Source organism: Thunnus maccoyii, chromosome 13, assembly GCF_910596095.1.
Source record: "Thunnus maccoyii chromosome 13, fThuMac1.1, whole genome shotgun sequence".
NCBI classification, from domain to species: domain Eukaryota; kingdom Metazoa; phylum Chordata; class Actinopteri; order Scombriformes; family Scombridae; genus Thunnus; species Thunnus maccoyii.
Window position 1 is genome coordinate 11,168,123 of NC_056545.1, and position 22,774 is coordinate 11,190,896.

General features: G+C 39.3%; 3 protein-coding genes across 3 annotated transcripts in view; 2 read left to right on the plus strand and 1 right to left on the minus strand.

The window, feature by feature from the left end:
• The window catches only part of tcf7 (transcription factor 7), a 112,189-nt gene extending 109,922 nt beyond the window's left edge, over positions 1-2,267 (minus strand). Inside the window, exon 1 of the mRNA XM_042430196.1 lies at positions 2,116-2,267. The gene's annotated coding sequence lies outside the window, so the exon portion shown is untranslated. The remainder of the gene's footprint in view (positions 1-2,115) is intronic.
• vdac1 (voltage-dependent anion channel 1) lies at positions 3-11,181 on the plus strand. Its single transcript, XM_042430205.1, has 9 exons — positions 3-100; positions 2,358-2,427; positions 5,260-5,309; positions 6,087-6,239; positions 6,660-6,712; positions 7,579-7,806; positions 8,814-8,964; positions 9,749-9,806; positions 10,060-11,181. Exons 2-9 carry the CDS (start codon positions 2,361-2,363, stop codon positions 10,149-10,151), a joined length of 852 nt encoding a protein of 283 aa, XP_042286139.1. The 5' UTR covers positions 3-100; positions 2,358-2,360; the 3' UTR covers positions 10,152-11,181.
• Positions 11,182-12,583: 1,402 nt separating this feature from the next.
• On the plus strand, positions 12,584-20,208 carry c13h5orf15 (chromosome 13 C5orf15 homolog). Its single transcript, XM_042430204.1, has 3 exons — positions 12,584-12,751; positions 16,797-17,689; positions 18,363-20,208. The coding sequence occupies exons 1-3, from the start codon at positions 12,625-12,627 to the stop codon at positions 18,495-18,497; spliced, it is 1,155 nt and encodes a 384-aa protein (XP_042286138.1). The 5' UTR covers positions 12,584-12,624; the 3' UTR covers positions 18,498-20,208.
• Positions 20,209-22,774: the final 2,566 nt, after the last annotated feature.

A 22,774-nucleotide genomic window follows, 5' to 3' on the forward strand; every position in this document is an offset into this window, starting at 1 on the left:
GCTGGTTGTACGTGACGCTGCACCACCTCCCTCCTCTCTCTCCTCCCTTTGTGCAGTTGACAAGCTCCTTCTCGGGCAGGACTGGAAACCACACATAGAGGTACGAATCTAATGTTGAATTGCTTTACAGCCGACGGTTTCTTTACAGTATAACTCTGTCACAGCTGCTAGCCGGCAGACTTTAATCATCTCATCCAATCGTTTTTTTTGCGGGGTGCAGCAGAGATGCTAAGTCAGGCCTGCTGCTTTTGCTGTTAGCTTAGTAGCTAACGTCTTGTGGTGCGGTCATTTGGCACTGCAGGGGGCCGTGGTCAGCAGATACTCCATCTAGATAGAAACAAAGGAGCTTATCTAGCTTACAGTTTTACCCTCTTGACTCATTACGGCCTCATTGCCTGTCAACCTGCCATAAGTTACTCAGTGGGGACACTTGCCCGCTGTCCACCTTGATAGCTGGCTAGTGCTATATTAGCTTGCGAGAGCAGGGTGATGCTGCCTTCACTGCATTCACACAACCTCTTTGTCTGAGTCAAGTAGACACTGTGTTTCATACTTTGGGGAAACTTGACTTTTCAAATAAACTGTTTGTATGTGTCACAGCTGACTTCCCTGAATCCACCACTAAGGTGGTGCTGAAGGGCAGAGAGAGACCCCAAACTTAAGCTGTTAATATGTTGAGTTTAGATTTAATGAATGGTTTCCAGAAGGCTATGGGAAAGCAGCCCTTTTTAGTTTTGTAAACTAATGTGGTGATTAGATGAAGATGTAGCCCTCCTCATCCTCAAGTCCTTGTACCCCAGGACACTTCAGTCACAAGACTTTGCAGGGTGTCATGTCCTTGCCTCACGTCCTCTGAAGGGCCTCTGACATTTCTGCTTGTAGCCATCTGTGAAAGTCATAAAACTACTCACACGCAGTGGGCTGGCTGTGTACGTGTGTTAGCATAGCATGAATGGCTTAGCTATTTGTGTGTGTGTGTGTGTGTGTGTTAACAGGCACTGCAGATATATGATAGTCACCCACTTAATTTCTGACCGAACTGAACTCTTAAGGGAGCTGTCAGAGCTGATATTGAATGGATGCTGAGGAAGCCAAAATTGGAATGGAAAGTGGTGGGTCGGGTGCTACATCTACATGTAATGTAATGAAAGTGTATGGTGGTGCTATGCAGTTGATGTGTTAGTCACGCTATGATTGGAATAAAAGGGTGGAGTTGTTTAGTAAAGGGTGAGGCTACTCATAAACTTGATTGAACAGGCTTGAAGGAAAGAATTAGTCTGGAACTTTGAACCGGGAATGCATTGAAGGAAATGTTTTCTAATGTTAGTGATGAAGTGAACGAGCCTAGTTAGACAGACAGAGGTCATGTCATTTTAACAGAGTGGACCTCTGAGAAGTATTGCCTAATTGTTCTGTGTGGCGATAAACCACAGTAAATCATGCTAAAATGGATATTGCAATACTTAACAATAGTCGTAGTTCTTGGGATTCAAGAATTGTTAATTGAGAAATCGCAAAGCCTAAGGTCGCTATTCACCTGGCAAACTGTTCAAATTCCTGTTCTATCTATTATCAATATGCACATGTATGTTATGAATAGGCCTGTGTGACTGTTTTACCTTGATATCTGTTGTGCTATTGAAAAATGTCTGAAATAGAACCTACATCTATTCTAATGTTGAAATAGAAATGTCTTGCACAAGAGGCTGTTCAGGAAAATGTTAGGACAAAAAGGTGCACATGTGCATGAGAGCAGCCAATCCAGAGGTTAGTACAGGGTCTGCTTTGTGCTCCAGTCTGTGGCATTCACTGACCTGTGTAATTTCGCCTGAGCACACTTTCAGGTGTCATGTCCAAAATACAAGCAAAACAAAACCGTTATACATATGTAATTTGTCTAGTAAATGCGCATAATCTAAAACCTGTTTAAGCAGAAAAGGCACAAGGTTTTTAGTTTTTCATTTTATCATCTTATAATAGTTAATGCTCAGTGTGTCACCTGCACACAATTTGGCCTCTGTGCTGTCAGGAATGCAAGGTTGAAGGAATGCGTGTGTGAGTCACAGTGTTCCTGTGTGTAGCTCATGTAAGCCAATAACTTCATCAGATTTGTACCTTTCTGATCCAGCTGCTCTCGTCTTCCTCTTTCAGCAGCACCGCTCTCTTCCCAAGCACATCACATATGATCAGTCAGTCTGTTCCTCTGCTCCAGTGTGGTTTACTGTGTCTTTCCCTCTTTTGTTTCCTTCCTAAACCTGTAACACAAAGGGAGGACCACAGGCAGGGAGATTGTTTTTTTGTTTTCTGCCTTGTTCATAGTCACAACATTCATCATCCTTTTTTTTTTTTTTGTGCAGATAATGGCTGTACCTCCCACCTATGTTGACCTTGGAAAGTCTGCCAGGGATGTTTTTACCAAGGGATACGGTAAGCACCAAACAACCAACCATGCTAACTTGTTTCACCAACCAAGGGTTTGAATCACAATTAAATACAACCATAATGTGCAACAAAGGAGTTATCAATATCATGTGAAACTGGAGAAATTAAACATACACCTGATATAGGAAAAACATATTTTCAGAAAGCAGAAATCAATCATGCACTTAGCATTATGAAACTTTCAGTTTCACAGACTTAAAGCGATAGCTGAGCAGAATATATATAACAAAGTGCAGCATGTAGTGTCTACATGTGCTGTTGTTCAGTTGTAAAACAGTAATAAAGGGGCAAAATGCTAAACTACCAGAAAGCAGAACACATCCAGAGTTGAAATCTGCAGTAAAGAAAGGATGTACCTCATCTTCATAGTAATTCAAATCTTGTCTATCTTTGTTAATTAAGTTTAACTCAGTGAATTATCACTATAAATGCTTCGGTACCAATTTGTCCATCACATATCACTAGGGCGGTTGTATGTATTGATGATTTGTCCCACCATTAAGGGTACTAGTGATTTGGTATTGCATTTTCCATAAAGTGGGGGGACTAGTGAGAGAGAGATTAAAAAGTAAAGATCACAATTGATTCAGCACAGTTTGTGATATCCTCACTTTTATTCCCTAACATGGTTCAAAAACTGTTGATTGTACACTTTTCATAAGTCGCTAGCGTCTTTAAATAGGCCTCCACTCCCTGTTAAATGCTTATGTCCTGCAAATGCCCCTAGTTTGTAACAAAGACTCTCTGTTAAACATTTGCAGTCTCCTAGCCAAAGTCGAGATACTCAAGTGATGTCACTTGAATAATTGTCTCAGACTTGACAAATATCCTCCAGCGCCACAGAAGACATTACACAACTGTTCTCACAGGCCGTGTTGTGCTACCTGTGACTAGTAAATTGACATTAGTGGGTAAAATATATGGAGAGCACCCTTTTAATAGAGGATACTTGCAGGCTATCATGTGATTGCAGTACCTCGGTAAAATCTTATTTTACCAGGGTGGCAACGTTTCAGGATCTCTACCAGCTGACTGGAGTATTACCTTGTTAGTGCAAATGCTTCTCTTAATCAAAATCATTTTAAAGAAATAAAACAATCATCTTAGCCTCTTAGTGGTAGAATATTTTTTAGTTTTATTTACTTATGATTCTTCATACCATTCTTTAAAATACCTTTTGCTATTGATAGAAATATTTAATGGTTTCACTCTATACACCAGAAGAATAGTACCTTCTTCTCATATTGTGCTGTGAAGTAATCAAGCAGGTTTGTTGCAAGATTCAATGTGACACTTCCTCTCTGGAATGAAAAATCCAGCCCCAGCATGCAACGCAACGTTCACTGTGCTGCCAAATCAAAGAAATTATTCAGACCGGTTACTTAACTATATATAGCTTACCACTGGCTGAACACATGTTGGGGAGGACAGTTCCTGCAGTCAGAGAGGAGGTCCTTGGGGTGTGTTTTGTGTATACACACAACTGTGCTACAAGAATAACTGATGTCCACTCAGTAATGTGGGAAATCCCAGATGTTGCAGCAGACTAGTTCATATGTACATCATGGCTGAATCACTGCAACTTTGGCAGTGACATTTGGAGTTTGTCACCTTCACAGAAATGTTTGGGTCAAGCTTCAAAACTGCCTCAAATAATATATATTAGCTGGACTGTGTTACAGTCATCAAATCCCTCCCAATAGTGCAAGTATAGTGTATATGAAATAATGTAGATTAGAAACAAGGCAATTTTGGAGGGTATAAACAGCTTTGGGTACAATATCAGAGGCGGGGCCCCATTTTCCTATGAAAATTGCTTAGGAGCGCATGACACCAAAAAAGCCACCCAAGAAATTACACGGATGAAAACATACTGCGCAAGCTCAATGGACCCAATGTGCTCGGCTAACTTCTGGTTTAGCCCTGGGACTAACTTGATTTGGAATAAAACAATTCAATTGCGCGGTTCTTTTGGACTTTTCAAATGTTGTTGGACTGAATTGATCAAATTCTTATAGTGAAACAAGTCATTTCATGAGGATTGTGATGCTCAGAAAAAAATTATTTTCCAGCTGCTCCTTTTCCCATAATAGTGTGCGGGGAAAAATGCTTTTTCAGGCCTCTGTTGGACCCGGTAGTTCCACAGTAATTCCACAGTTTGGCCACTATGTCAAATTGGCTTCAAAGCCTTGTGCTCTTCCTGGGGACTTGATATATAAAGGGTTTAATGAAGGGGAAGCTGGGAAGAGCAAGTAACCGTACCAGGCCAGAAAGTACATGAACATGTAGATCTCAAGGTCATGTGAAGTGTAGTTGGATGAATCAGTGAATGGATGTAATGCTGAGTAGGACCAGGAATGGTGCTTCAAGCTTGACCCAGGATCTATTTAACCAACCTTCTAGTTGTTATTCATAACTGACAGCACTAATGCTCACAGAATCTACATCCAATCAATACACATGTTCAGTCAATAGCATATAAATAACTTTAAATGTACTCTGGAGGCTGATAAATGGGTATTTCACTGACACTAATCAATGACTTGATTTTATGTGTTTTGAAATCTCTAAAGGGACTCTTAAATGTGTATTTACTAGAAAGTTTTGCATGGTTAGGACTAATATTGTTGGCAATGAAGTAGGTCTCATTTTGAGGATTAGCCAACACTTGTGAACAATGTAGAGTTTTAAGACACCTGTTTTACCTTTAATAATTAAAGGTAAATAAATGTTTCAGAGTGGTTACTGTCAGATGTTATAGTTGTATTTCCATCCAGACATAATTTTGATCTTGTTCTTTAATATTGTCTCTCTCAGGCTTCGGGCTCATCAAGCTGGACTTGAAAACAAAGTCTGAGAATGGACTGGTAAGTCGTCGTCAGTCATTATCAGATTACCAGAGCTGCCACTCCAGACTGCAGCCATCCTATCATAGCTTTGTCGGCTCTTGGCTGATAATTAAGTGGCTGGTTATCTGATCTTCTTAATGGTGCCAAGACACTTTGACCTCCGCAGAGTTTGAGAAGATGCTGTGTGTAAACAATTAAATGCAATGTATGTCTTAATTTACTTTTATGGTAATGATAGTATTTAATGTCCAATTGCATGTGTGTTACATCAAATACTATTTTCCGTCCCACTTTTTTCAGGATTGGAAATTTTCTCATTTTCTGTTTGCACACTGAGAAATAACTTGATGTCAAACAGGACTGGAGGAGGTAAAAATAAGCAGCCAAGGACTGAAGCTATAAGGCAACACTTCTGCCAACACTTCACAATTTGAATTGAATGTTGAATTGATTTCCTGACTTTGTGAATGAACCCTCATGATTTTGAATCAAGTTTCTGTTTAATGGTTGAGGTGAAAAGATAAAAAACCTTTGAACAGACTTGAGAAATTCAGTTGACGGACAATCATTCTTTGGTCTAAGACCCAACTAGATCTTGGTGTTTAACTCCTCATTTTATTTATTAATAATAGTAGATGTTGCACGCAGACATAATGTTGGTGGGAGGTTTGTAGAACTACATCACTGTCAATTCTGGTGCAAGAAATTAACAATAAGATGGTTTTAACATGATAATGTACCTGGCTAGTTAACCCGTCTTTATTGCTCTAACTACACTGATGGTGTTATCCCCAGGAGTTCACCAGCACAGGATCTGCCAACACTGAGACCAGCAAGGTTGCTGGATCCCTGGAGACCAAGTATAAGTGGGTGGAGCACGGACTGACCTTCACAGAGAAGTGGAACACCGACAACACCCTGGGGACTGAGATCACCCTTGAGGACCAGGTCGGTGATGGGCTGTGGGGACCAAGAAAATGAAAATGTGTTTTTAAAAAAATAATTCAATCTATATTTAAAACATGTGACCTAGGTTTCTGCTGGCTAAATAATTTGTGAATTATAATGAGTCTGCAATTAAAGTCTGAGAGGTGCACAGAATTTTTAGGCTAAATTTTAAACAGGTTTATCTCCAACTTTAAGATTTTGCCTTTGTTTAGCAACATCACAGCGCAGGCAAAAAGTCTCTGAACAATAACATGTATTCCTTTTTCTGTAGTCACTCACTTAGTCAGTGTACTGCCATTTATAGTATGTTGTAAATTGGACTATAGTTTTATCAAATGAACCAGCAATGCTAAGGTTGATTAGTTTAATTAAACCAAAACGTTATTTTTGTTTGCTTTAACTGTCTTACCTTCTCCACAGTTGACTAAGGGGCTGAAGCTGACGTTTGATTCATCCTTCTCACCAAACACTGGGTAAGGACAGCTGAATCAGAACCCTGAACATGGAGATAAAATCTATGAGATATCAAGTATTTCTTATTAATCATATCACGCTGTTTGAGCTACAGTGAATAGGTACAAATAGCTGATTGCAAAATAGAACTTCAGGTTGTGGTGGAAACTGTCCAGTAGCCTCATTTTACCTGTCTTTGGTCATTCTGATCTCTCTGCTAGTGTGAATGTGTGCATGTCCTCTGGTTACATATGAGGGAAAAACATGGGCAGAGGCTGATGTAGAAAAAAACAGATGCTGTTCACTATTTAGCTAGCACAGTGGATAAAGGGATAAAGATTTTACCAAGTAAATATGGAAGCTAGTTTGTTAAAAAATAATATTCCATCTCAGTTGCAAATGTAGTAATCTATAGCTGCAAGGTAAAACAGGTGCACAGAAACAATATCGGTAATATTCAGTAAAATAACATGTTTGTTTAAATCAATGCACCAGTGAGCTACCATAGTTGCACAACTTTTAAGCAGCTAATATTAGCTAGCTATGGTAGCTGACTTATCATATTAACATCACCGCAACAGTGTCAGTGACAGTGCCTGCTGGTCGTGGTGCATCCAGTAGTCTTCATAAAGAAACTATGCTCTTAAATGTGGGTAAATAAATAATGTGCAAATTTCAGACAGAACTAGTATTAGATATTTTTAGCACATTGTCTCTAAAAATAGCTAGAAGTGTAACTAAGTGCAGTCTGGAGCCCTGGATTGTTATAAACAGCACATCTTTTTTTTTTTTTATTAAAGAGTCACTGCAGTGTGATATTTCTAGCTCTGGGAAACTGTGGCTTCTGACATTAACAACCTGTCCTCTCTCCTCACCATCCTGCCAGCAAAAAGAGTGGCAAAATTAAGACAGGCTACAAATGTGACCACATCAACCTTGGCTGTGACGTTCACTATGACATCAATGGTACAGCTATTCACGGCGCAGGAGTAGTGGGCTACGAGGGCTGGCTGGCCGGCTACCAGATGACCTTCGAGGCTGGCAGGAACAGGATCACCCAGAGCAACTTCGCGGTTGGATACAAGACTGACGAGTTCCAGCTCCATACGAATGTGTAAGACTTCATGAAGCAGCAGACAGACATGAGTAGGATGCTAGCATGAATCCTTCCATTGTCCTGCACACAATGCATCTCTAATTGACTCTTGAATCAATATGACTTCTCCTAATCTTTGTATAGTATTACAGTTACATTATAAACAATCTTGCAATACCCTAACCTGATTTTATACAGTTCATGCAAATTCAAATTTGAGGTGGCAAGGGTAATGAGTGTACACTACCCTGATCCTTGATTGTAAAGCTTCTAAGAGAAAAAAAAATATGAGTAAAACGGTAGAGGTTTGCATGATGAAAACAAGCAGCGTTTAAATGTTGCTGAATAAGGACCTAGACATCCTGAATCCAATTTTTTCAATTTAACCCTAAATTCGTAATTATATTCTCATATTAGGTTAGTGTTTCTGTCCTGTGCTACTTGAACATAAGTCACAGGTTAAAAGTTCTAGCTGTAACTGAGTCGAGACGCTTGATCTTGACTAGACGGAAGCCATTTTCTTGTCCTTGTCTGGTTGACTAACCTGTTGCCTGTTTGGCTCTCTGCCAGGCATCCTGGTGCCTGGCAGTTATTTTTACACCCAGGTGATGGGATTTACTATATTGCAAGCGAGATACAGTGAGTGTTTGGCAGGCATAAAAGACCTCAGTGAAAAGCACAGCGAGATAATGCTAGAGAGAGAGAGAGAGAGAGAGAGAGTGATAGAGAGAGAGAGGGACAGTGCACAGTGTTAGTCTTCCTGCTGTGCCCCTGGTAAAGCCTGTCTGTTTCAGTCTACAGCTGAAGCGGTTATGTGAGGTCAGATGAATTGCAATGTAGGCTTTACATCAGTGACAGTGCACTCATATGATAAGGTCTTAAACAGACATGCAAGATACTAAATAAAGTATTCTTTGTCTACAAAACACAAAAACATAATTTATCCCTTTGATAAATATCACCTGTAGGGAAGCAGCATTAGCATTGCTGACATTTAAATATATCATACTCCGTTTTCCCTTTAGAAATGATGGCACTGAGTTTGGTGGCTCCATCTACCAGAAGGTGAATGACCAGTTGGAGACAGCCGTCAACCTGGCCTGGACTGCCGGAAACAGCAACACCCGCTTTGGCATTGCTGCCAAGTATCAGATTGATTCTGATGCATCCTTCTCTGTGAGTGTTGTGTAACCTGAAGCAGCAGCAGCAGCAGCAGCAGCAGCAGCAGCAGCAGTAGTAGTAGTAGTAGTAGTAATAGTGGTAGTAGATGTTACTTTATTGATCCCTTTTAGAAAATCCTCTTTTTACCTTCACAGTGCAGGCTACTAAAACTTCTCTCAGAAAACAGAAGTTAGTCATGCTCACTCAAGTGTCATGCAACGCAGACACCATTGACACCAGCCTCTTGAAGCCAGGCCTTTTCCCCCCCTTCCCTTTTTGGCTGTCCAGTTCTTCTTTTCTAGCTCTACAGGAACATTCTTGATGTCCAAGATGCACCAAAATGCACCCTGACTAGTCATAATGTTCCTCCATTCAAATCCGAGTCCTGCCTAGCTGACCAACTTGGATGGAGAGATGCAAGTCAATGTGAATGCATCACATTTAGGTGATGAATTCACATTGCCTGAGAGAAACCTCATCCAAGCCAAAATGGCCAAAGAGAAGAGTCTGTCTGCCACAGAAATGCCCTGGCTAATTCAGTCCTGTCACATTAGCCCTTAGCCAGTTAGTGTGAATGGTTGTTTGTTTGTTAGTGTAATTATGCGTATTTAACAACTATTATTAACATATTAATAACATGGCCAACATGCCTTTCTGAAGTGAATCTTGTAGTGGTGGTAATCACACTTACTTGGTGGAGGTGATAAATTGCCCAGCAATGGCATGAGGAATTATTATTTCATTTTATTAGTAATTTTTATGGTGCTCTGTATGATTTTCATCTGTGGTTCTCACACAGGCCAAGGTGAACAACTCCAGCCTCGTGGGCCTGGGATACACTCAGACTCTGAAGCCAGGTGAGTGCAGTCTATTAGGTGTTAAGTGCTTTAAATGAGCAAAAACTGACCATGTTTTCAAAGACTACACAATTAAGGGGGGATTAAATAGCAAAGAAAGTGTAATATATAAACTTAACGAAGAATGCAGCTATATCTTCAAATGCAAACATAATTTTAGTTAAATTTGTTAATTTGATGTAGCGATTTATCTTTCCTTGAGAATACATTTCCTTGTCTGTGCACAACTTATTCTGATGTCTGTTTCCTGCAGGCATCAAGCTGACACTCTCTGCTCTCCTTGATGGCAAGAACATCAACGCTGGCGGCCACAAGCTTGGTCTCGGCCTTGAGTTCCAGGCGTAGGAGGATGAGGCAGACGTCCTTCCAGTCGTCCCAGCACACACGCATTCCCCACCAAATAAAAAATGTCCAAATCCTTTGTTGATTAGCTAGCCCTCACACACCCCCGTTTCCCCCTAGATGTGCTACAGCTGGAGGTGAAAGCAAAAAGGGTCAAAAAAAGGTCAAATTGTTCTTGCGACGATTTTGAAAGGACCACTTTAAGGGAACAACATATTTTCAAAATAAAATGCCCAGTTCAGAACAAAACTACATTTAACAAAAAGTTTGATTTTGAATTGTGTAGCTTGCAAGGGAAAAGTAGCCTTGAGTACATTCATGTTGGCCTCACTCTTTGTCATCTCACTCCATTCAAACACAATGCTTTAATTTGTGTCTCTCTGCTTACAAATGCAGAAAAAGGGAAGTCATAACTAGATCAGCCCATAATGCAGAAAGGGCTCGATACAGTTAAAATACAGTTGAGTAGTTACACCACTAGATGGTGCTGTTACATAGCACCAGTAAGCACTCCTTGCTCAGAAGGTATAGTGGTGAAATAACTGTTTTATTCTTACACTTCTGCACTGGAGAGCTCTAGTGTCTGTCTCAATATATTAAACTATGGGAAGGGTAAGTTGTCCCTGATGTAAGCAGCTGTCAGTAGCTCAGAGACACTACACCCCAATGTGTACATTCTGTGTTTTCGTCTCACTTGTCTTTTGTGTCTGTGCATTTGGTGTGAATCCTGTCTTTTGTTACATATAGCAAAAAGAATATTATTTTATTGACAGTCTTACATAATTTAATCCATCTGTGAAGTCTTACGAAGGCAAAGATCTGTCAATTCTTTCTGGTCGAGCAAACAAATGGAGACCTATCATGCACACAGTTGAGCTTCTCTGGATAAGATTTATGGTACTTCTTTGAAGGAGAATGAACATAATAAGTGGAGAGGAAATGGTAGTCTTCCACAACTGGTTATGGGAAACATGCTTAGTGTTCTTGACAGTATTGTCATTCCCTAAATTAAATAAAAAACATCTTGAACCAGTTTCTGATTGTGTTCTGTCTTTTGTCAGATAATGACCAGCATGTTGTGATGATAACTTCAACCCATGTTTATTTAAAAATCTGTGAAAATACTGACACGATTTGAGACATCTGAAGATTTAAAACGTGTTTTTTAAGAAGAGAATTACATGGTAACTAGATTATTTGGTTTTGATTTTCCCTAGGACTATTTTCTGAACATATTTCACTAGCGCTGCAAGTAACAATTATTTTTGTTGTTGATTCATTTGTATTTGTCACTCACACTAAAACTTAGCCCTCCAGGTGTGAGGATTTGAGAAAGACTTAAATATATCTTTAAATGTGTTTGAAAATATAACCTTGAGAATGATCTGTGTAGGTGTGATAACTAAATGACAGATCTAACTCTGGATCTCAAGAGGTCTATAGTGTCACTATTTCCCACAAATTCACAAGAAAACCCACTGATATTTGGTTTCACTGTGCATGTTTGGAATTGGCAGGTATGAATAGTGAATGATTGAACGATTCTATAATTTATTGACTGGATCAGGAGTGAAAGACTGAGGCCATAACTGAGTTTGAACAGTTCCTTGTTTTACTTATGTTCCAAATCACAGTTCAACCAAACCAGTGATTGAAAAGCCCTTTAAACTGACATTGGAGTGAGAACTGTACCCATCATAAGTCAATTCAGATTTCTATTATTTGAGTTTTGTACCAGTTTATTCGTAAGAGGTCCAAGTCTCTCTAGGGTCTAATAGATCCTTTTCACAGCAGACATTTTGACTTGTCAAAGCAGGAAAACCATAGGTGAAAGTGTTGACATTATTGATGGCTGCATTACATTTAGGTGAGCCAGTTCCAGGGCTCTGGTAGTGTGCATGCTCATTCACTAACATGGCTTACTCGGACAATTAATGACATGGAGCCATTGTTAATGTCATTAATTTCACCTGTGCTTTTCTTTCTTTGACAAGCCAAAATGTGAAAATGCCGTGAAAAGGGTCTATTTGACGACAAAACATAAGTAAGGGCACTATTTAGGACAACAGATTAACCTACATTTCTTTGACTGTGAATAACTTTTTGGCAAACAAAAGGAATATATATTTGTTAATGCATATCCTGCGCTATATAGGCTAACATATAAAACATTAAGTATTTCCTTATTTGGTGTAATAACAATGATTTATGGTCAGCTTTATGGTCCATTTGCCAATTAGTGGCAATGACTCAGTCCTCATGCATCCAGTTTTCATGAAAGTGACTCACTCACTCTTTCACTCTGACACACAAACACACCCTCACACTCACTCACTCACTCACTCTGACACACACACACACACACACACACACACACACACACACACACACACACACACACACACACACACACACACACACACACTCACCCACCCTCACTGCTAAACCACACCTCCTCACTTACTCACGCATCAACATGGCGACGTGCAGGAAGATGGGGCGAAGCTGGAGAAATATTTGTGCTCTTTCTCTGGTTATTTTCCTCCAGCTGCTGGTCAGCGGCTGCCTGTCAGCTCCGGTATCTAATGCTACCACTTTGGGAGGTATGTCGTACTTTCATAAAATATCTAAGATTGCCGGTTTGTAGCCTACCAACAGGACTGCTAGTTTGCTAGCCACTGTCAGGTAGCTACTGAAGCTAGCTGGCTAGTACGTCATGCTAGCAGCTACCGCGGTGTCTGAGAGGGACGATGACAGACTGTCAGTATGTGCCGGGAGAGTCATAAAACAATATTTTTTAAGAGTTTGGGATAGTTTAGTAAAGTAAATTCCCGAATAGATGAGTTTTGTGAGGCTTAAAATACGACGGCTCCGTGTTGTTTAGACATGTATCTGTCACGAGACTGTCAGTTGCAATAACAACGCTGACGTCTACGCGTTAGACGTTATTTTTCTTTCGTGTTAAAACGAAACTTGCATTAACTTCCCGTGATAATGTCTTTAAGGACGGGTTCATTTTTTTTTTTTTTAACAATAGTCAGGTGCCCAAATGAACGTTGAAACAGGTTTTTCTTGCCATAATCATTCCTCCTGTTTATACCGGTCATTAGAAGATTCCTTCAGAATGTAGGCTACTTACAATGGAAGTGATTGGGGGCAAAGTCCACAGTCCTCCTTCTTTGCTAAAATGCTTTTAAAGGTTTATCTGAAGTCTATATGAAGCTTCAGCCGTCCAAATGAGTCAAATCAAGTAGACGTCTTTCAATGTTAGTCTTTTTAAGTCCCTCTTTTTGCTACTATACTTCCCCCGCAGCTCAACAGGGATACATAAAGAGGGAATTTGATGCTAAAAAGACTGTAAATGTGGCAGATATCCACTTGATGTCACTAACTCAGACTGCTGAAGCCTCATTAAGCTTCAGATGAACTTTTAAATGCATTTTTGCACTAAATGATTGTGTGGACACACTGTGGATTTTGGCCCCCATCACTTACATTGAAAGCACAGTTGGGATCTCTTAATAGCCAGTATGAACAGGAGGAATGATTACAGCGAGGAAAACCTCTTTCACTGTTCATATTGGCACCTGACTGTTGTTTTAAGACAGACTTGTGAAGTGTGAATCCATCCCTTTTAAAGAACGAGGATATGAAATCCAAAATCATTCACATGTAAATCATTTTCAGTTTTCACAGTCGATAAAATTACTATTTAATGCTTGTAAACCCATCTAACACCATAACGACATAAATACAGATCAATGTATTTATGCATTTTGTGATCCACTGTATTACTGTAAGATTCAAAGTGTGTGATCTCAGAGAAATTTAGAAACAAAAAGTTTCTGTTTTTCAATTTACTTTCACCTTTTGTGGTCGTGCACTGTGAACAAATGCTCTCCTGTAGTGTTCACACCTTGTTCACTTTTGCTTTAGGCTTTAAGTAAACATAAAGTCTGCAGACACTAGGGTCGTAACCAACAAGCATTTCGAAACCATCAAAGAGGAAGTCACATTTATCTAGTCAAACCTCAAGCATGACAGTCTCACAACCACCGTAGTTAAACCTATAACATTCGTCACTGGATATAATACTTAGTTTGAACAGTTAACTTAAATGTTTGTTACATAAAAACACCATTAAAATGTCTTTGTAATTAAATGGTCTGCTTTGTGCTGCCCCCCCTCGGGCAGCAGTGATTTGTGGCGGTCAGATAGAGTGACATGGTCCAGATGTCCTTGTCATATATCTGAGCTGTTAAGTAACCCCCTGTCAGTCCAGTTGCAAGCCCCAGTGCTCATTAACGTAAAAAAAAACCTTTTGAAGTTTACCACCAATGAGCTGGAACCACAGTAAAGGCTGTAAAATTGCTTTCAATGGCAGGCTCTGTCTTGCATAAATGGACTTTGGATGTGCAGTGTAGTTTATTGGTTTAAATCAGTTGTGAAAAGGTCAGTGATATTGATTTCTTGGCCTGTGTTCTCTAGTCTCTATAGTTCAAGATTGTATGTAGTGTTACTGCATCTTTGGGTCTCAGTCAGGTTGCAGTATTGTTTTCGCTGTGGGGGGAAAAAAAAAAACAAAACCTCTGGCCTATTTCTTTTTTTATAATTATGCCATGCCATCACTGTGACTATACTGACTCAAACGGATTATTTGTAGATGTATTTGTGTGACAGAGATGCACTGATACAACAAAATATACACGCAGACATGTCCTTTCAACACGGTCTATTAATAGAGCTATTTCCTACAATATCTCCTAGTCTGGAATCACATCAGTATCTGATTGCAGCATTTACTGACTTAACGTTTTATGCTCTTTTGAAGCGTTTAAAGTTACACAAACTGCTTAAAATTACATGATGTTTGGTATTGGCTCATGAAATCAGATCTTGACATCATTTATGTGCTGTTCTTGTACTGTGGATGTTCTTATTGGTTTAATCCTTGTGTGTGTTTGTATGTGTGTGTGTGTGTGTGTTATTTCCAGAAAGCAGGTTAAGGTTAGGTTAACAAAAACATGTTTGTCCAGAGGGAGGATGACCTTAACTTGATCAGCCACCATCCTGCTCGATATTTATTTAACATAACCAGTTAGTTGACAGACTATTCAGCCTGCCTAAATTAAGCAGCATTAAGATAGTGACTAAACTAAATATTACAAGGGTTGAATCTAAATAAAACTGACCCAAGAGTGAATCTTTAGCAAGAGTGGAAGAAGATGTCCTGTTACTTGTTGATGAGGTGTGTGATTTTAGGAATTCTTCTAAACATACTTTTCTATAAATATCAGTGTGTGACCGAACTGCTCAGTCTTAAAGGCTGAATTGCTTACATGCTGTTTTCATGCTGCAAAGCTTATACCCGTCGCTGCCACAAAGATCTCCTGTTCAGTGATTATTTATGCTGGCTGTGACCCATGTGTATGAATAGTCCCTTTCTTCTCTTGGGGACGTCTTATTCCGTGCTTCAAATCCCTAGTGTTCTCCTCCCGTCCCTTCCCAAGCAACGCCTTCTAGTCCCACGGGATGAAATATCGTTGACACTTGTTGGGTAAATGGTGTCATTGATGCAGGAAGGCAGAGCAAAATCTCATATAATGCTTCAGTCTGGAACTGTTTTAGCTAAAGGGATTCTTGAAAATTAAGGCACTTAATGTTATATTGTGAAACTGAAAGTGTTACGTCTATTGTACTGCAATCTTTATAAACCTAAACAGTCTCAAAAAACTGGAAAACCTGGTTGACATTGATGTATATTTAAACTTTCTGTTACAAGCTCTGTCAGTCTAATTGAGAGAAATGAACGGGTTGACAAAGGCACAATAGCATAGTACAATATGCAGTAACACATTGTGTCTTAAAGGAGGTTATCTTAAAAGAGAATCTGTCATTGTCAGCAGTGGTCGTGGGAAAGGCTATCACACACAAACAAGCTGCTGTTCAGTACAAATGTCCCCCTGGGCAGCTTCTCTATGACAGCTGGAGGGTTAACTGCCTTGCTCAAGGGCATTTTCAGAGCCCCATCCTCCTCCTCAGTCTCTGAGGAGGAGGATGGGGCTCATTTTCTCAGTCCTAGCTGCTGGTGTGAGCACACAGTGTGGTTGTATGACATTATGAATATCTGTAGAATGAGTACAAAGTGCATTCAGCTGTTAATGAAAGAACATGAGTTTTCAGTAATTTCCTAAATTGACTCAGTATGATGAAGTTATCAGTATGTCAAGTTATCAGAATGTCACTTTAGATTAATTGAAAATTTAAAGTACTTAAGGGCTTAAGTGCGTATTAAATATTAAGATTTCATGACTAATTATTAAGAAAAGTATTTATAAAATAAAATATATTTTTTGTTGTACAGGTTGACCAGGGCAAGAATAAACTTATAATGTGCAGGTTTTAGCAACCCTTTTTGAAATCATGACAATGTTTTTGCTCAGATAGAATATATACTCAATGAATAACAGGCAGGTCCAGACAGTGGCTAGTTAAGTACCTCTCCTTGATTGAAAATACTTAATTTGTTTACTATGCAAACATTTCAACTTGATATGTCCTAGTGTTGTGTGGAATGTTTTGTCATTAACCTTTCATTAATAACTCTCATTAATATGATGTCTTGTGTTGTTTCCTATTATCTGACAGCGGGTCAAGGGACAAACGCGTCTGAAAATCTTCCTTTGACCACCGTGGATGGAGGTGAGACAAGTCCGCAGCCAGGTGAGACAAGTCCGCAGCCAGGTGAGACAAGTCCGCAGCCAGGTGAGACAAGGCTGCAGCCAAATGACACACAGTCGTCGCGTGGTTTGACAAACCTGTCACCAAATGTGACAAAGCCAGTGTTGGCACTTGAAGAGAGTCCAGCAACTTCACCAGGTCCCAAGAATCCTACAACACCCTCTGGCAGTGACTCCACAACTGTAAAAGCAGCGACTCGTGAAGACAACCACACAACAGCCATTCAACCAAAAACGTCTGAAGGGAGTCAGGCTAAAACTCAAGTCACCATCATTGGTACCTCTGAGAATAACACGGAGGAGGAATCTGTCAGCAAGGTGAATCCAAAACCAGACATTGCTGGGACAACAGATGAACCTGCTGCTTCTGAAAACACGCCAGCTACTCCAGAAGCTCCCACCACCTCCCTCAAAACCCCCGAACCAACCAAACCTGTAACGGATGAGCCAGAGCCAGAAACACCTGGTTCTGACTCCGGACCCTCCAACGCACAGAATCCGTCCACGCAGGACATGGATCCAGACCTGCTGCAGACTGGTGACAAAGAGGAAGGCCTTGAATACTCAGATGATGACGAGGGCTACACAGATGTTGACGACAGTGACGAATATGATCGCAGCAACGACAGGAAAGACCAGCCCGAGGTGAGGCAGCGGCAGCCAGACATGATGGACGGGATCCATTCGAACGCGGTCGACAGCTACAACACAGAGGACGAGGACTCCCACTTCTTCTTTCATCTGGTCATCCTGGCTTTCCTGGTGGCCATCGTCTACATCACCTATCACAACAAGAGGAAGGTGAGTGTTGACATAGCAACTGCTCAGGATGTCGGGAGACAGAGATGATGATGCAGCATAAATCCTGTCTGACTGGGTTGATATTTACTCAGCAGTAAGTTGTGATAGTTGTGAACATTTGGTGGTTCTAGCTTCTCATCTCTGAGGATTTTCTTTGTTATTGTTGAAAGTTAAATTGTTTTGGACTGTTGATGATGCTGATTTTGACATGATTGTCAAAATCAGGCTGATCAAATCATGGCTGATTTGACTTCTTTTTTTTTTGGCCATTTATTTTTTTATGCACACACTTCCACGCCTGGTGCTCTATTCACCTTGTGTATTTTAGAATATAAAAACATATCAGTATATGATCCGCATTCTGGTGAAGAAAACAGCATGCAAATCTTTTTTTTTTTTTTTTTTTTTTTTGTCTGGGGGGACAAATTCTTTCTCCTTTTGTGAAAAATGGTGACGGTAGTAAAATCTGACAAAGTTAAATATTCTATATTATGATATAACTTTCATGTTACAGCTGAAGGGAAGATTCCAATTATGTAGTCTTTCATCTTTTCTGCTAGCCTGTCAACCAAGAAATCGTTTTACTTGATCAGCATTTGTACATCAATCAGATTAATTTGATTTCTATCTGCAATTCGCTTCATTTTTTTTTTTTTTTCTCCCTGCTTTTCAGATCTTCCTCCTTGCTCAGAGCCGTCGCTGGAAGGACAGCCTGTGTTCCCGCAACACCGTGGAGTATCACCGCCTGGACCAGAACGTCAACGAGGCCATGCCGTCCCTCAAGATGACCAGAGATTACATTTTTTAATCCACGTTCAGAAGAACAATATGTCCAGACGCGGACTGAGCCAGTTGGCCTTCCTGCCTGGCCGGTCGCATTGTCGAGATGCTGTGCTTTGTCGTGGAGCTTGATTGACGCTTTCTCTTGCTTTACAGGCCAATTGGAGAGCAGGGGGTGTTCTGTCTTTGAGATAGAATTATGTTTGTTCAATACCTCTTTGTCTCCGCGTAGAGAGATTTTATATCTGTTATTCCTATTTGTTATATAATTTTAATGTTATTTGTCATATTGTTTCTAAATTAATAACTTCTTGGAATAATATTTTGGTTTATTAGAGGTATTATCTGTTTTTTGGGTATTTCAGCCTTATGGTCCTTCTACGCCTGCTTATGTTTTCCCTCTTACATACTGTCTTAATATGTTCAATACTCACTGTAAGAGCAGGAAGAATTACATGTAAATGTAACTTTTAGGTCTATAATATAATGCTTAATTACGGTATATCAGTTCATTGTTTACCCCAAGGTTATTGTAACATTTGTCTCTCAGCAGTTGGCCAAGATACGAATTGTCACACAAAGCATTTGCTTTTCAAAGCATTTGTGGTAAATGTGCAAGTATGCAAACAAAGCAGCAATCTGGAGAAGATGATTCATATATATATATATATATATATATATATATATATATATGCAGTCATTCAAAAAACTGTAAGTAAATTACTGTACACTATAAATAATGACATTTGATTTAAATACATAAAGTTGATAGATTCCTTAGTGTTTCATTCATCATTTTTTTCAACTGGTTCATTATCACCTATCATTTCTGTTACTTTTACAGAAATGCATAATAACCTTTTTTATTTTGTTTTTATATTATTTGAGGGATGTAAAATCTCTATTAAATGTTGGAAGCATCATGTCAAGGAGGGTGAATACTCTTCAGGTGAGGGGTCTGCTCATGTGCTTAAGCCATTTAAACGAAGACAGATGCTGTATATTGTTCAGGTTTGAATTGGAATGTAATAATATAATGTATGGGAGAAGCTTTTATTGCCAGACTTTTTCCTTGTTTCATCAGTTTATATTTAACTTGACTAATACGATACCTTGTCTACTTCTTTCTACTGCCCAGATTTTGCTATGCAGAAATCCTGGGGCTGGCCCTCTTTGTTTTATGACTTCGGTGAAGTCTCTATTAACCATTTTATGATCTTCATTGTGGCAAAATGTAATGGCTGTGTTCCCTCATGCTCACTAAAACTTTTACTTTTCGGTTACCGCCTTGTCAGAGGCTTGAAGTCTTCATCAGACATTTTGCATGCTCTGTGGCCTGATGTTCACATGACTACTGAAAAATAAACGGACCACAATTTTTTTTTTTTTTTTTGGTCAGTCACAGCTCTTTCCTGTTCATCACAGCCACATGTTGTTTATTTGTTAATGCTGCCGTCTCATGCCTTTTATTGAAATGCCGTTATTGCCACATGATTTCACATTTTTGTTCAATCTCTTCTCGCCCTCTGCCAGTTGTCTTCAGCTGTCTTTTCCATTTACAAGATACACAGTGGGTAGATAAATAATGCGATTTGCACTGCGCTGTTCAGTCATACTAGCTAGAATATGATGGGAGGGGGTGTCCTGTGTAGAGGTGCTGGATCAACACTGCTCTTGCAATCAACAGTAGAAACTGTACAATCTGTTTTTTTGTCAATAAAGCACAAATTGCGTAAGGAGTCGCTCCTGTGTCTGTCAATTCTGTGATTAATGCACTTGTGTGTGAACAGCTCAAGTTTTTCTTTTTTTGAGTCAGATTAAGAATAATCTGATCACAGAGCCTTCTGCGATGAAGCTCTTTATGCAGTAAATGCTCAGTTCACTAACTGTTGAACATTCACTTTGATCCCTTTTGATCGTAATATGCTCATAGGTTGTATCCTTTCATTATGACAGTCACAGACTGAGCCGGAAATTGTGATTAAAAGCTCTTCTATAGCTATAGAGCTTAAAGCAGTTGAAAGGGTTTAGATATTAGAACACATCTACGTTTAGAAAAAGTGAAAGTCCTTTTTTTGCAAATACCATATATGCATTAGAAGCATATATAATCTTTAATCTTTAATAATCTTTAATTTGATACTAAATGATGAAATGAAACAAAAAGCAACTGCTGCAGTGTGACAGGCTGAAGCATCATTTCCATCTAATGCGGTCGTGTAATCAAGACGAACTGACGTAGAAACAGAGACTTCAGTACTAGGACTGCTAAAAGGAGAAATAAGTAACTTCGCCACAAGGAGGCAGTATACACACACAAATAACTGGATTAGACAAACGTGTGTGTTGCAGTTGTTAGATTTCCTGCTGTGTCCTTTTAACAAATTGAATGACGGCAGAGTGGCACCTCATACTGTGTAAGAGACAAGGCAGCAAGCATGTATCAGTGTGTGTAACTGACTCCTCATCAAAAGGTTTCCTGGGCAAAAACCCCCAAAACAGCTATATGAGTTTTTTTTTCTTGCAATTGGTTCTCTGTGCTTTTCTTCTCAGTGTGACACAAATAACATCAGCATAATGTGGGTGAATTTCGAGTTTTCAAGTTTGTTTTCTACACCACATGTGTCATGACTACCCAGAATCTCACCGAAACAGCAAAGGGAGAGAAACTGATCCTCTATTTCTCTCGCCAACACCGGCACGTCTGTTTTTTTTCTTGAAGGTAGTAAACAGAAGAGAATGACAGGACAGATGGAGGCTGAGTGGAAAAAAAAAAATACACACCAAGTTGAACATTCATATCTTTGACTGTCTAGTTTTGATTAATGGCTGCCACAGTCTGTTCCTGCAGCAGAATTAGCCTTAATGTACTACAGACCTGCACTGAAACATATCGCCTGCTCAGAAACCAACCAATCCCTTAAATCATTCAACTGCAGCACAACATAAATGTATTCATTCCAACAAGTTACAGACACACACACACACACACACACAAAGTTTCCCTTTCTCACCTCTCTCAGTTTCAGGTGAAATTACATTCCACAGACAGTTATATCTCCCAGCTTGCAGTCATTTTGTCAGAGCAAAAATGTTCAAAGAGGGGATAATATTATTTTGAAATGAAACTATTCAAAACTGACTAAAGCAACCGAGAGGTTTGTCGAAGAAACAAGAAATATTCATGATTTGAATCCTACTGCGCATGATTTTGCAGTAATATTAGGCAGAAAAAAAGCCTCATTTCTAAATATTTAAAAAAAAAACAAGATTCTTCTGCTCTTTGAACAATATGACAAGTTGTATGAAAACAGCAGAATACAAATTAGATGAAAAAATATAGTTTTAGAGCTGAATATATCAGAAGATGAGCTTAATTTGGTATGATGATATAAACTGATTTTGGATTTGGTTGTAAGCACACATTTAGCGCATGTGAACCTTTTTTAAATGGCATCTCTGTTTGTGTGAGAGGTGATAAACTCTACAGGTTGTGTGATCACTGATGCAGTGATGAAAAGTCACAGGTTTGACCCCTTTGTCCCATCAAACCTGCTTATTCATGTTACACAACACAGGATAAATGCATCTGCCGAACGCCCGAAGCAGGATGTGATGGCTGCTGGGTGCATGTCATCAGCAGATAAGATAACCAGGCATTGTGGATATTTGTATAAAGTTATGCCAGGCGAATCTATCTGAAAGACAGGAGCAAATGAAATCTACCAGCCAGAAAATCTCCCAACTACTTTTGATCAGTGGAGGGTGAAAATCGTGACAATTGTTATCCAGTGGCTTTTGAAAGAAGGGTTTTCTAACTTTCATAAGACATTTCTCAAGAGAACAATATCCTTCAGTTGAGATTCATGAAGAGTAAAACTCAATTTAGAGCCTGATCAGCCTGATTTGTTATGATATTTGCAAACAAAATAACAATATTTTCACACAAAAGAGGCACCAGTCATCATTGTAAATATTATTTCTTTAATGATCTTCAGGTATTAAGTTGCTTTTAAAATGGGTGTTATATATTGTAAAGAAATCCAATTTGACACTTAAAAGAAAAATACCAGAAATTCTCTAAAATAATCTGTTAAAACACTCGGTGGATTCTCTAATTTATTCCAACCAACAGAATAAAATGATTAATTAATGATTTCTCACATTATCATCTCCTTATTAGTGAACACACACAAATACACAAAATGAGGCCCACACACACAGTATTCACAGGATAAAAATTATGACTAATGAGAGGTGTCAAAGTGGGAGACTATTATAAACCAAGAGGAGAAGAAAACATCA